Genomic DNA, 15,040 nt, shown 5'->3' with positions numbered 1-15,040 from the left:
ACATTATTTCGTCTATCTATAAATGCATTTCCTATCAATTTCACATGGTGTATTTGCTTATCAATGGCATCATTGATGGTTTTCTTGGATTAATTCTAATGCCATTGGTTGATCCAAGCCAATTGGATATCAGAATCGATCGAGATATTTTTTCAACAATATTTTACATTGGTTCAAGTTTTATTTAGTTGCTTCATCGTTTCATTGTACTTAGCTTCATTCCATTAGGAGACGTAGAAGCGTAACGTAATTATACGTAACCATACTAAAATTTTTAATTTATGTATGCAGATACAAAATAATTATATTTGCTTTAAATAATTTTTCTTCATATCGAGTGCCAGTGTCTGTTTGCTTCGTTAGCCAGTTCGTTATTATTTAGAACTCATATAATATAAGGTATTCAACAAACTGATTCAATTGTTTTTCTATCTATATTTTCATTTCATCATTTATTCTTATTTTATCTGTATATTACTTCTTTCCTGCACATAATGTTCCAGGAATGTCGGAAAAAATTGTAGGATTAAAAAGAATAATGTTAAAAATGCTACTCGATGTTTACAGAAAGCATGTCAATGAACAGTGTGGAAGGTACCACTCGTAAATAGTGGTTAATCCGTTTCAGTTTCGTGGTTGGTTGTTGGTTCTTGTGTATCCACCTAAATAAGTTAATTTAAACAGATACATATGTAAGATTTTTCGGAAATTCCAAAGAATCTTTCATGCCTATATCGGTATACAAATAAAACCGTAATATATTTTGATTTTTACCAATTTATAGATCGCTTTAAAAGTTCTCTGTTGATCGGTTGTTGTCGATACGGTGTGTACCTATAGATCGAACGCGTGGGGAATTGGTTACGATACTGTTTCACCTTTCGATATCTTCTTTCGATTATTTTCCACGAAATATTTTCCGAAAAAAATCAAAGTGTGTTCCATGTTCTATGCGATTACGATATTACTTTCCAAGGGAACGGTACTTACATAAACTGAAATAGATATTACGACAGTTAATCACTCTATGAATTATCGTATCTTTTATACGTAAATAACTTGAACGTCGTTTTTATTTGAGAAACTTTGTAATAGATTTTGATTGTATTGCAGGATTTATCTTATTTTTTCATTACTACTTTTCATTTATTTTATGACCATTGAACTTTGTACACCAAGGATGTAGGTGCGAATAATGTAACCTTAAGAATATGTGAAAGTTATTGAATTCTGGCGTGCCGTAATCAATTATAGAATACTTATGATTTTATGCTTTTTAATATTTATTAATATAAAAAATTATTATTACCTGTGATTGGTACATTATTAATGCAAAGTGTAGGTCATGCAGATCATCTGCAGAGTAATGTAATGAATAGCTGTGGGAACTCTAATATTAGCACAAAGCTACGTGGATCTAAGTGCTCGGAGATACAGGAAGAATCTGTTAGTAACAATCGAGCTAGTGTGTTGGAGAAAGGAGATGTTGGTGTTCTAAGTGGATATAACTCCAATGATTTTAATGCTCCAAGAGGCACTTTGGTCATTTGTCCAAGAAATACGAACAACTATTCGTCTGATCATAGTTTCTCTAGATTTAAGCCAAGGTAAATTATTCTTCCAATTGTTTATTAAAATTTCCTGTTCTTTTTTATTTAATAAATTGTTTATATTATTATAGAATTGGTGGTGCTCCACGCAATGAATTTCGAATGGCTCGGGGAGGTAGCTCTGGAGATCGTGCCAGAGGCTCTTTACGGGGTAGGGCCTTTAAAAAGACACCTATCGAACGTGATTCCAATACAGAAACTAGTTACTACCCTACGACTAGACCAAAATTTCAAGAATCGCTGAAAAATCAAGAAAATGCACAAGGAAAATATTATGACGACAAAAGAATAAATGGTTCAAATTGTTTTTTATCTCTAGAATATACTGAGAAAATATGATGTTTTATATTGCAATCGAATATATTAATTGATATTTCCATATTACAGAAGATTCTAGAATTTCCAAACTTTTAAGAAGATTGTATCGGGAAGATGATTATGATCATTTTATGGTGTTGTGCAAACAAGCACAAGAAGGTATAATAGCGCTTGAAAATCAAAGATACATAAGACGAAATTTAGATGTCATCTGTGAAAGCCTATTAGATATACTACATACTGGGCCTGGACAAGAAGCAAAACAGCAAGTTGCAAAATGTTTAGGACGCATCGGCTATGCAACAGAACAAGATTATAAACGGTAAACAAATGATCTAATAGTGTACAGTGTGTTCATCAAATGTAACATTTCTTCCAATATAAGTAAAATTTTTGGTGTGAAAATCCATAGATACATGGATTGGGTCTTTAATAAATATTCACTGGAACGGAAAGATGATATAAAGTGCCTTCTAATTAAATCATTTGTTGAAGCTTTTAAATTGGATGCAGAGGCGCCAAGGCTAAAAGAATTTTCAGTGGTATTAAAATTTTCTTTTCTTATTTCTTAATTTAGTAGATATTGTGCAAGTTTGTAATTTTTTTTCGATTGGACTGAAAAAAGAAACAAAACTAATTATTTTAAGTAAAGTACATTAGATATCCTTTCAGCTAATGATGTCGCAATTGCAATCGACGCTAGAAAATGTTGATCGATCGGATCTATTAGTAGCAACAGTGGATGCGATATTATTGATAATGGAGTCTTATCCTGAAACGTTTTCAAATCATTTCCGTGATACAGTTGATATATTAGTTGGCTGGCATATCGACTTGACACAGCAAAAGACAATTGTAGCTTATGCCAGTCGTAGTTTGCAAAGATTGCGAACTTTCTGGATAGCGGATTTACAGTTTACTTTGACCCTACTAGGACAATTTTTAGAGGACATGGAAAGCTATGACGAGGAATTATCTTTACCAGAATGTGGTAGGAGTTCTCCTGGAGATGAAGCATCCCCCACTTCCAGAGAATCTATTCGACGCATTACATCCTTGATCTCGGTGTTTAATACAGTTACGAAAAGTATATCTGAGCATTTGAATCCTAATCTCACACCAAGCGTGCAGTGGTCGTTTTTATCTGATTGTTTATCAAAAATGCTGAAAACAGTCGTTAAAGCGATTGAATTGGACAATGATGAAATCTGGCTTTCGAATTTTACAGTCACACCCGAAATTACCGAAGAATTATTAAAATGCGTCAAAAATGTGGGCATCATACCATCAAAAAATTCCAATAAATCAGAACTAATCGAAGAGGATGTCATCAATATGTTTAAATCTTTGAATTTGAATAAAAATGAATTAAAAGATTTAAAGCAAAATATCGAGAAAGATGCTGCATTGAAAGAAAGAGAATCATTGTTAAATATAATACAATGGATGGAGATAAAAATGAGGAAAGATTTAAATCTAACAGAGGAAAAAGAAGAATTAATAGTTGTTGCAAATGAATGCGCATTTTTATTATTAGGTCATCTTCAGAGTCGTATAACAAAAAATCATGAGCTACTTTATAAGTTTATTGATCTTCAGTTAAAAAGGATCAGTATCTTTTGGGATGACACAATAATTTCTATGTTAAATACTATTTCAAAAATAATAAAAGAAGTCTCCGCGAATTTGCCACTGGAACTAGTTCATAAATTGCTTGGAAAAGACTCTGCTTTACTCAAATTGAGATTTCGTGACTCAATTTCTATCCAAAACGCCAGTCTTGGAGTATATCATAGTCTTCTTAGTCTAAAAAATATTCCATTATTACAAGAATCGTATCGTTACATATTGTCGGATTTGGAAATTGCTTATAAACTTATCCTGACAGATATCGAAAATTTAGTAACAGATAATCCATTACTTGATATTAAATACAAGAAGAACGATGCAGAAATTGTAGTTATCTTTTTGCTAAGAGCTCTTTCTGATATAGGTAAAAATATATGAATGCATTGTAAAATTCAACAAAGATAAGCTTATTATATATCATTTATCGATTTATTTTATTATATGTTTTATTATATTTTCTAGCTAACGCGAGTAATTCTATCATTGGTATGTGGGCATTAAAACCAAGCATTTTAGAACTCTTGGCAGTTAAGCTGAAACCTTATGACAGCAGTTTATCGTCAACTAGTCCATTCTTGCAATATAGCATTTTGTATTTGCTATATGCGCATTGTTCTAGGTGAGTCATAAGGAAAAGAAGAACAGTAAATAACTAATTTAGCAGTTTTGATTGGACTATCTGTTTTATTCTAGATATAATCATTTTGTGCCAAGTTCAAGCTTAATAACTGGAACTACTGCTTGTCGTCCGATGGATATGTTTCCAGGAGCATTGGATGTTCCAACAACATCACCAACTAGTGGTCATCTTTCCATAATTCTAAACTTAATAGCTAAAACTTATAATGAATGCACACCAGAGCAAACGTTATTGCTTTTATCAATATGGATGCAAGAAATTTGTATACAAGCGGAAAATTACATTGGCATTTTGAGTAAAACAAAGGAATATGAGAATGTTCTCGCAAGTCTTGTTGCATGTGGAGCTACCATCGATCGAGATATTTCTATTGCTGTTTGTGATCTCTTTGAAATTTTAATGAGCGCAAAAAGTGTAACCTGGAAAGAAGAAATGTATGCTTATATTGTAGACTTGGTTATGTTACATCTAACTTCACGAGACGAAATCGTACGAGACAAGTATGGTTCATTATTGACACAAATACCTTTAAATATAGTGGTACCAAAATTTAACAGAGAGTGCTTATTGTCGGAAACGAAGGTAAGTGTAGGAAATATATTTAAAAAAAAAAAGCATGATTTACTTCAATTTTTTTTTTCTTATAGAAATATCAAGGAATAAAAAATTATTCGACCGAGTCTTTAATCCTTGCTCAAAGATTACATATGCGAGGAACTAGCACTGGAGAGATGCAAGCACAACATTTCAAGACTTATATGGCTTTTTTATTGCAAGAACAATATCTTGATGCAGCTGGATTGTCGGAAATATTCACTTTATGTTGGCCAATTGTGTAAGTAAAGACAGACGTAACTAATTTCAAGCTACTTATTTTAGTTACGATAATGAGAAAATAGTACGATTTTATTTATGTTTATAGATCTGATAACGACACTACCAAGAAGATGTATCGTTTAGCACTTACAAATAGATCATTCTTATACTTCTGGGCCGGTTTTGAGGCAGCACAACATTGTGTAGCGAACAAGCTTCGTACTTCACTAGGAAAGCCTCAAGAAACATTTACGTCAATCGAAAATGCTTTGAAAACATTAGCACGTGAGATTTCATACAGCTCTGAAACAACGAAAAAAGAGAAACATAGCTTGGATCATCTACTAAGCGAACATACTCGAGTACGATTATTTATTGAATTTCTTGAACATCTTGAGAGAGTAATACATAACGCAGCAGAAGGTTGCGCGATCGCTCTGTTACCATTGTCGAAACCAGTTAGAACCTTCTTTCATACTAACAAATCGACTTGTAAAGAATGGTTAAATCGTATTCGATTGGCATTATGTGTAGTGTCGTTGCATCCTGGATTAGCTAGCAGTGCTCTGAGAAATAGTCAAAGATTATTAGAGGATTTAAGTAATAGCGATAATACACAGGGTATCGAATTTGAAAGAGCGACGCTTTGTACGGCACAAGCCATGGTAATATTGGGAGAAGCAGAGGCATTACAGGGACTTTACGTTTATACTAAGGAAAAGGACAGAAAATTTCCGTGGTTGAAAGCTGCCATGGAAGAAGCTGCACATCGCTACGAATCTGCTGCCGAAGCGTATAAGTTAATTATAGAGGAGCATATGCGTGCTGCAAATAGTCGACTTGGAAAAGATGTAGATCAAGAGGAAGAGGGAGAAGATGTAGCTGACGGTAATAGCATTAGTGGTATTGATGGCACTAGTGCGAATGAGGAGGTTTCCGATGGAAAAGGCAAGTCTTTTAAATCCGAAGGAGATAATCAAGTACTTGGTTTTTGTATGCAACGATTATCTCATTGTTACGAAGCAGTCAGTGATTGGACCCGGTTAGAGGCTTGGAAACAGCAAGAGGCTGAAATTTTTGCTCGAGAAAAAAGTGCCGTTCTCAGAAAACAATTATTTACGGAGAGTAGCGCTTCTCAACAAGCAAAATGTTTAAAAAAATTCGAAAATGGTGAAAACATATGTTTAGACGACCTAACTGATTGGAGCTTACTGGATGGAGGAACCGGTAAAACGGTAAATTGGAATTGCGCGAAAACCTTAGTGGAATGTGGTAATACATTGACTAATATTGCACTTAGAATTCATATAAATGAATATAAAGATTATTTTGAGGAAGAGATTGAACGATGCCGGAGAGTGGCAGCTAAAATTATGGAAGAAGGTCTAAGAAATGTACCTTCGGAATACTTAAACGAATCTATATTAGTACGATTTTCAGCAGATGGATTAAAAAATATCCTTTCTGGTAAGGAAGAAAATATATTCGAATTATATAAAAGCGAAAAACTTGATCACATGGACTCGAGCATACTGACGCGAACATTATGGTGGTCAGAATATTTCGGTAGAACAAGGAAGAATAATAGTCCTGAAGCGCGATTAGATAATAATGATGTAAATGATCTAAGATTGCATATTGTTCGAACTGCTAGAAAGGAAGGTAATTTTGAGCTAGCAAAACGAGAACTACTTAATTATTTAAGATCCGAACGAGAGCTTTGTCAGTTTGAAGGAGGCGAACGAAATTACATTAATCCCGACTTCGATCAAGCCACGGATGATGTTTTGAAGAACGTGATGCACGTAAAATGGTCAAAGAATAATATACGTGCTTTCCGTGAATTTTCAAAATTGCTGTATGATATGGAACGAGTTAATAAAGCGTTAAAGGTATGTAGTGCAACTGCACTTGGAATATCTCGAACTATCGTCGATGGAGAACAGTCGGCTGATTTACGTGAGAATGGTACAATTCTACTTTTGACTCTTGGTAAATGGATACAACAAGAAATAGGCAGCATTGAAAATGGTCAATTGGAGCAGTTGCTCGAATTTGAAGCTGCCCATAATGATGGCTTGATGAACAAACTATTCGGTCCTACCACGAATTCAATACCTGTTTCAGATATGATAATCGGTAGATTAACGCAACTAGGTGTAAACCAATGTCCAGATTTGCCACTTGCGTGGTGCAGTTTCGCGAGTTGGTGTTACAAATGGGGAAGAAAGATCGTAGATAATTCAAATTCAGGGCAGTTGACTGATTCGGATAGAGCAACCATACGAGACTTATTACCATTCGATACAAGTGAATCTGACTTGAACGCAATCTTTTCAATTTTGTCCCAAAATAAAACAATCCCGGAAGACGAAGGCGACATTACAGACGCTTCCAAGGATGTTAATACTTCCGATATGATAGAAAATCAATTACGTAGCGTTTCAATATTAAGTCGTATTAGTGCTGATCGTCTCACAACGTTGGTCGATATCTGGAGGCAAGCACAGAAGAGGATTTATGCATATTACGAGCTTTCTGCGAACGCGTATTTCAAATATTTGCAACTTGCCGCGATTAAAGAGGCCAACGATTGTGCTACTATCACAGCTACACTTAGATTGCTACGACTGGTTGTGAAACACGCTCTCGAATTACAAAATGTTCTGGAGTCTGGTCTTTCCTCAACTCCTACTGCTCCATGGAAAGAGATAATACCGCAATTGTTTTCCAGACTTAGTCATCCTGAGTCTTACGTACGTACACGAGTATCTGAATTGCTGTGCAGAGTTGCAGAGAATTCACCACACTTGATCACTTTCCCAGCTGTAGTTGGAGCGGTTTCTGGTCAAAAGAAAAATTGCAATAAAGTACTCTATGAGAAAACAGAAATTGATTCATCTCAAAATGATTTAGATTTTATCGAAGAAGAAGAGGAAATGGACGCTGAGAGCTCTACTGTAGCTTATCAAGACGAGCAAGAAAAGTTTATGGATTGTTGTTTCTCGCAATTGGTAGACTGTCTATCGAATAGGATTCAAGATTCCATCGAGCAAGTGAAAATACTCGTCAAGGAGCTGCGTCGAATTACATTACTGTGGGATGAGCTGTGGTTAGCAACACTGTGTCAGCATCACACTGAAATTTCTAAGCGATTTGAACAACTGGAAATGGAAGTACAAAAAGTGCAGGATAATTCTTGGTTGAGTGTTGAGGAAAAGGATAAATTAATTGCAGAAAAACACAGAATTATATTGAAGCCAATAGTTTTCATATTAGAAAATCTTTCGGCTATGACTTCCGTTTCTGCTGAAACACCTCATGAAAAGACATTTCAAGAGAAATTTGGTCCTTCGATAGAAGAAGCAATCAATAAATTAAACAATCCTAAGAATCCTGCGAAACCGCAGATTGCGAGTATATGCTTGAAACAATTGGAAGGCAAATTAGCTCAACGTGTACATAGACGAGCCGCGTATTCCCTTTCCATGAACGATATCAGTCCGGTATTAGCCAATTTGAGAAATACATGTATCGCTATGCCAGGTGTTGCTGCAAATGATAACAAAATTGTTACTATAAAATCTGTAGACAATAATGTTCAGATATTACCAACCAAAACGAAACCGAAAAAGCTCGTGTTCCACGGTTCTGATGGACACGTATACACATATTTGTTTAAAGGTCTGGAGGACCTTCATCTAGATGAAAGAATCATGCAGTTCTTAAATATATGCAACACTATGATGTCAAAAAAGGGTGATTCGAAAAAAGTATATAGGGCGCGCCATTATTCAGTTATACCATTGGGTCCACGATCTGGATTAATACAGTGGGTCGATGGCGTGACACCCTTGTTCGTCTTGTACAAGAGATGGCAACAGAGAGAGAGTACTATGCTTAATAAAACTGGTAGTTCTGCAATATTAAGACCGTCTGAACTATTTTACAATAAATTAACTCCACTTTTGAAAGAGCGAGGAATCGGTCTGGAAAACAGAAAAGAATGGCCTGTTCAAGTTTTGAAACAAGTTTTAGCTGAACTAATGGCAGAAACTCCTAAGGATTTGCTAGCAAAGTTAGTTCTGTTTTTTTTTCCTTATTCTCATTACTTATATCTCCTCTTCATTTCCTGGTTACTTTTTCCTGCATAAGGAAGTTATTAACGATATTTTCTGATCTTTGTTTATTTTTATAGAGAGATTTGGTGTAATAGCATAAATGTTGGAAGTTGGTGGCAAGCAACCAAAAATTACTCCTATTCGGTGGCTGTAATGTCAATTATCGGCTATATCATTGGTCTTGGTGATAGACATTTGGATAATGTATTAGTTGATCTCAATACAGGCGAGGTTGTTCACATTGATTACAATGTTTGCTTTGAGAAAGGCAAAACTTTACGCGTACCAGAAAAAGTGCCGTTTAGAATGACTCCAAACATCAGAACAGCACTAGGAGTAACTGGAGTCGAGGTACATTAACTTTTTACGTCCTAATCATGTTATGGTATTATTATTATTATTATTATTATTATTATAAATAATATACACAGTTAAAATATGATATCTTCTTTTCAGGGTATATTTCGTTTAACTTGTGAACATACGCTCCGAGTAATGCGTCGAGGACGAGAAACCTTATTGACCTTGCTTGAAGCGTTTATATATGATCCGTTAGTCGACTGGCGAGCTGGTGCGGATAACAGCATTGCAAGTTACGGAGCTTGCCAGGCTAGAGCACGATGTACGGGAATTGGGAGGAAACAATTGGAACAGGAACTAACACGAGCAATGTTCGCCGTTCGAGCAGCAGAAATGCGTGCCGAATGGTTAGCAAATAGGTCTGTAGATCAGTAATTAGATTTTACCTTTATACTCTTCATAATAATTAGTCTGTATCATATTGACTAATGGTCTTTGATTCTTAGAGATGAGTTGGTGAAGATCTTTCCATCTCTGTGCCACCACTTGAATGGTTGGGTAGAGGCAACGGATATCACGCGTCAGTGTCAGGATTTATTACAAGACAGACACCAACAGCTTGCACTAGTCAAAGAAGCACAAGCAATGGGACGTAATCATCCATTATATTCTGTGATAAAGCGTTATAATTCTTTTAAAAGAGCACGCGATGCCCATGAAAAAGCAAAAGCTGGGTTGAAAGAAAAGATTGAGGACTGTGAAAAGCAGATTAACATGCACAACGTAAGCTTTAATTATTTATTCATTATTTCTTTTATTTCGAAGAAATTGATCGAGTTACCTTGTTATTTTAGTTGGCACTTTCAATCGTACGAGGTCCGCAATTAGGACAATGGTTGGCCGAATTGGGTACGTCTACGAGTCAAGAGGATCACGTAGTTTTTGATCTTGTGAAAGAATTCTTACAGAATGCTGGTCAAAGTCAAATGATACTTCAATGTGAACAATCAGAAAATGAATTGACACAATTGGCTACACAACAGTCTATTCTAATACGAAATTGTTTGGATTTATTGAGTCAATATTCAGCGATTTGTAGCCTGTATCCGCTGAGTAATATGTCGCAACATCGTACAGTACTTTATCACGGTTGGGCTAACAAGCTTTTAAACACTGGAGGCGTCGAAACTTGTCGTGAAGTTATGGTGCAATTTGAAAACACTTTTGATCCGATCAAAATCTCCAACAATCAGCAAGTTCAACAAATAATAACATTTTCTTATCAAATGCAAGCGATTCTAAATGAAGCAAATGAAAGATTAAAGAAAGCATATGAGAGAATGGTTTCGGAGGGTTTACCGGAATCAGTCACTAGAATAGAGAAAGCATATGGAGAATCGAGAGTACAGATACAAAACTTTCTGAGACGAGATAAAGGTGCAGAAAGGGCACTCGAATGCGTCAATATAACCGCACTCTGCGCTTTGAATAAGAGATACTTAATGATGGAAGGCGCTGCTAAATGTGCAGGGGACTGTTTAGTTGATCTTACATCCAGAGAAGGAGACTGGTTTTTAGACGAAATGCGTTTAATGTCATCGTTAATTGCTGAGCTAGTTAGTTTGATACCTGAATGCCATAAAACCAACAATGATCCCAAGATATCTCTTATATTAAAATGTTTAAGAGGATCCGATTGCATCTACAAAGGATTGCAAGAACTTAATTATAATTTCCACACGATCATTTTGCCTGAAGCGATGAAAACGATCATAACGGAAGAGCCAACTGTGATTAGAATGATAGGAGAACTAACAGAGATAATTGTATCATCCGGCATACCACTTGGTGACATCCTAGGCCAGTTAGAAATGCATCTCAGGTTTACTGTTATGGAAATGGATAGTCCTCATGCAATGATACAAAACGTCGTGAATAACATGAGATTAAGATTCGAGGCAATGCTATCTCGACCTGCTGAAATTCAAGAACCTAATCAAGATGAAACGTTGACGCCTGGTCAAATGCTTTTAATGGGCTTTAATGGTTTGTTCGAAAAGCTCCAGATGGAAGGTAACGCATTGATCGCTACTTTGAGTACGCTCGATATTCCCTCATCCTGGAGAAAAATTGATCAGATTCGAGAAGCGAAAGAAATGTCTGCACCAATATTCAATAAGACAGCTTGTCAGGTGTTAGAGGATATATTTTTGGTCAAACGATTACATACCATACAAGAGTTCTTCATGATGTGTAGAGATATTGCAACTGCATTTAAAGGCGGTTTAGCAAACGTTTACAATGACGAAAGACTAAACAAACCAATAAGAATCTTTACAGCCGATTACGTGTCACGGCAATTGCTTGGTGTTACTTCTCAAACATTAGCTATCGCACTCTGTTTCTTATTACAACGAATGGGTTTAAGCGTTACTACCGAGATTGAGCAAAGGGATATCGGAGCTGAGAGTAAAGTTTCGATAGAAGAATTGTGTAGAAAGGTTGTCGATATATGTTTAAAGAGAGGTCTCTTTTCTGGTTCTGTTCTTGCTCAAGCTAGTGCACTCAGTAGCACTCTTGAAAGTGTTTGGCGAAGAAAACAGAGTGCTAGATTTGCTCAGCAATGTGTCGAAGTAGCTAGGGCCAGCATGCAGAGACTTCAGCTACAACTAACAGCTCATCACTGGTTGCACGAGGATAGCTTACTAATGAGGTCAAATGTTAATTTAATGAATCCTTTGAGTAAGTCCTTGTTTGAATTTTTTTGTTAAAATTATGCATTTCTGTTTTTAGATATTAATTTTCTTATTTCTTTTCAGATCGTTCTGGATTTATGTTAGAACTTCGAAAAACAGCGACAGCACTTTCTGCTCTGCAATCTCGAGTATGTGAGGCACGAGATCAACAACAAAATCTTGTTTCCAGCGCAGTGCAACGATTGAAGTGGGCTGCTGGAGCGAACCCTGCTCTCGGAGAAGTCATGTCCGCGTTTGATAACGCGGTACTCTCATCTTGTGAAAAATTAACTCGACAGCATAATCTTGCGACTAATGTAATCAATACCTGCAATTCTATATTGCATTATGAAGCTCTAAGAACTAGGACATCTGAAAGTGTGACACATGATACGAATTTTGTCAAACTGATCAAACATTGGGAAGAGAGCTGTATCTTGACAATGAATTTAAACATAACAGTAACCGCAATCGAAGAGAGTCTTGTCGAACTACTACACATGGAAAGCAACGTTGATATAAACTGGCTAAAGCAGGCTGAGAGATTTATCTCTGAGGCGATACTTGATGTTCAAAAGAAATTGCAAGAAAAGCAAGAAGGTTTGCTTTCAGCTCAAGAACGTTTGAGAGAGCAAGTATCGAGCTTACAAAGTGTGTTAACCGAGCATCATAGATTAATGTCGGATGTACGAATATTATTACGAACTATGGTGAAACAAGAGAACATCGATGGTCTACAAGAATTCCTTTCTTCGTATCGGTCTTTCACTGAAAGCATATCGGCGATTGTAAAGGAACTGGAATCCGACAATTTAGATGCAAATAGAGGAAGAACGATTAAAGAAGAATTGGAAAATATGGCAACTGTGGCACCAAATTTATACAACGAGTTATTAGGATTCGCCAATGAAAAGAAAATAAATTCAGCAAAGGTGTCTGAGAAGCAAAAAGAGATAGATAAGGAAAAAGAAAGGGACCGTGAAAGAGAGAGTGAAACTGAAACTTCAATAGTTAGTTCGATAAAGAAGAAAGGAAAATTAATGAGGCAGGAAGGTGTGTGTTACAGTCCTAAGAAAGGAATTCCACCGAACCGAGACCCAACTACAGGAAAAGGTGAGCTTAGTTTTATTGTGGATTTTCGTTAAGATTGCATAAATATTTTCTTATTATTTTTCTCCCTCATTTATATTTTCTTCGTAGCTGTCCAAGAGCGAAACGCGTATGCACTGAACATTTGGCATCGCGTACGGATGAAGTTAGAAGGATGCGATCCTTATCCAACAAGAAAGTATACAACGGCTGAACAAGTGGAATACGTGATACGCGAAGCTCAGAGCACCGACAATTTAGCCCTCTTGTATGAGGGTTGGACACCATGGGTCTGAACGGAAAAAGATTGACGCAATCGCGTCGATGGTTTAATGCTCGTTACACGCGGTACTCGAGTTAGTACCGTTCTTCGCTCTATGCTCCACAGAGCTAGCTCTCTGTCCGACCAGGTGTGAAGTATATCTTCGTTGTCACCTGAAAGAGAAAGTTCATGTCTGTAAGGATGCCGTTTAAGTTCGGCTGCGCGCACTTGCATACAGAGAAATTCCAGCGCGATTCACGAACGAATTTCGATTCTGGCACCGATTCTATGATTATCTCAAAAATCTCTCGTTAACAATGCGTACTGTGCGATCTATATCGAGGTTTCTTCTTTCCTTTTTTGCGTCTACATAATCTTTGTCCGTTTTCCTTCTGGTCAAAGTAGACTAATGTGCAATAGCCGAGAAACAAAAAGAAGCAGAATTAAAAGAAAAGCGTGCACTTATGTACTATTTGTTGTTATGGACAGGGCAACAAAGATTGTTTCGACAAGCAGGTTAAAAGATGAGAGGAAGAAAATATAAACTGACGTACGATCGAAAAATCAGCAGTCTTAGTGCGTATATTGCTTGTATGCTTAAATGTCGATGTTAGATTTGGGAAAAGCATAGAATCTGCCGCATCTTTGAAATGACAGGAATAAGGGCAGAAAATTTTGACAATGACGCGGAGGAGCTCGATAACGATAAACGCGTCGATAGTGACACTGCCACAGATATTTGTTCGAAAGAAGATCGATATCTATTATTTCTTTATTTTAGTAAATATTGATCGAATTTTATAATTGTAACCTAATCTTGAAAGGAAGAACGTGTATAGCGTTCGCGAATGAGTAAGGATATATTTGGAAATTTGAAGCGGGACCAAGAACGATATGTCACTGTCGAATCGCGAGCAAAGTAACCGAGATTATGGAGATGCTGGATGAAAAACAAAGTGTATTTTTCGTGTTCGTATTCGCTACTCGATATTAATGTAAATCATCATGATCTCAGCACTCTTATTTTTTTCCTAAAGTGGGAGTACATGTTTTTCCGAAATTTCAATTGATAATTGTCCAAATCATACAAGTTTATCGCGAAATTTATCGTAAGTATTATCTTTTTTTTTTATATATATATATTTGGTAGAATCTGTCATATTAATTCTAGAAGTTTATTTCAACAAATATTATACAACAATCATGGTAATCAGTCATTAATCTGTAATAGCTTATAAGAATCGGGAATTGTCAGAAAAAATGATATTGCAAATCTGAAACAAAATTTGTTCCTTTTCATATTAAACATGTGATGATCATAAGCGTTGCTGGATCATACTATTTTCTCTTTTCTTTCTATCTTTTTTTTTTTCGAGGGAAAGGGGGAGGAAAAGAAGGTCGCACTTTATAACCAATAAAGTTTACGGTATGTATAAAAATTATGAAAAAGATGTATTCCCTTTGGTTTAATTACACTTTTGAGAAACAATCACGTCTACTATTCATTTACTTTAAACCTC

General features: G+C 36.0%; 1 protein-coding gene across 4 annotated transcripts; it reads left to right on the top strand.

Annotated features, from left to right (window-relative positions):
- The first annotated feature begins 232 nt into the window (after window positions 1-232).
- On the top strand, window positions 233-15,009 carry nonC (serine/threonine-protein kinase Smg1). Of its 4 annotated transcripts, none has more exons than XM_033331016.2 (16): window positions 233-399; window positions 1,343-1,607; window positions 1,682-1,905; window positions 1,998-2,250; window positions 2,341-2,470; window positions 2,601-3,921; window positions 4,020-4,176; window positions 4,251-4,779; window positions 4,845-5,032; window positions 5,120-9,091; window positions 9,212-9,485; window positions 9,591-9,853; window positions 9,941-10,217; window positions 10,289-12,176; window positions 12,254-13,282; window positions 13,370-15,009. In XM_033331016.2, exons 2-16 carry the CDS (start codon window positions 1,372-1,374, stop codon window positions 13,552-13,554), a joined length of 10,926 nt encoding a protein of 3,641 aa, XP_033186907.1. In that variant the 5' UTR covers window positions 233-399; window positions 1,343-1,371; the 3' UTR covers window positions 13,555-15,009. The 4 variants fall into 4 exon arrangements, with proteins under 4 accessions (XP_033186907.1, XP_033186910.1, XP_033186904.1 ...); XM_033331019.2 differs by having other exon boundaries at window positions 1,338-1,607; XM_033331013.2 differs by lacking the exon at window positions 233-399 and adding an exon at window positions 656-737.
- The last annotated feature ends 31 nt before the right edge of the window (window positions 15,010-15,040 follow it).

The sequence above is a fragment of the Bombus vancouverensis genome, chromosome 12 (assembly GCF_051014615.1).
Source record: "Bombus vancouverensis nearcticus chromosome 12, iyBomVanc1_principal, whole genome shotgun sequence".
Classification (NCBI taxonomy): domain Eukaryota; kingdom Metazoa; phylum Arthropoda; class Insecta; order Hymenoptera; family Apidae; genus Bombus; species Bombus vancouverensis.
Note: the sequence above shows the minus strand (reverse complement) of the source record. Positions and strands in the feature narration are given on the sequence as shown.

What these genes read in the sequence shown, in the direction of transcription:
- nonC (XM_033331017.2), top strand. Translation starts at nt 1,330, where the DNA reads ATGCAAAGTGTAGGTCATGCAGATCATCTGCAGAGTAATGTAATGAAT. An exon ending in CTATATGCGCATTGTTCTAG is followed by an intron (nt 4,177 to 4,250) that starts GTGAGTCATAAG and finishes GTTTTATTCTAG; the next exon opens with ATATAATCATTTTGTGCCAA. An exon ending in TAGGAGTAACTGGAGTCGAG is followed by an intron (nt 9,486 to 9,590) that starts GTACATTAACTT and finishes TCTTCTTTTCAG; the next exon opens with GGTATATTTCGTTTAACTTG.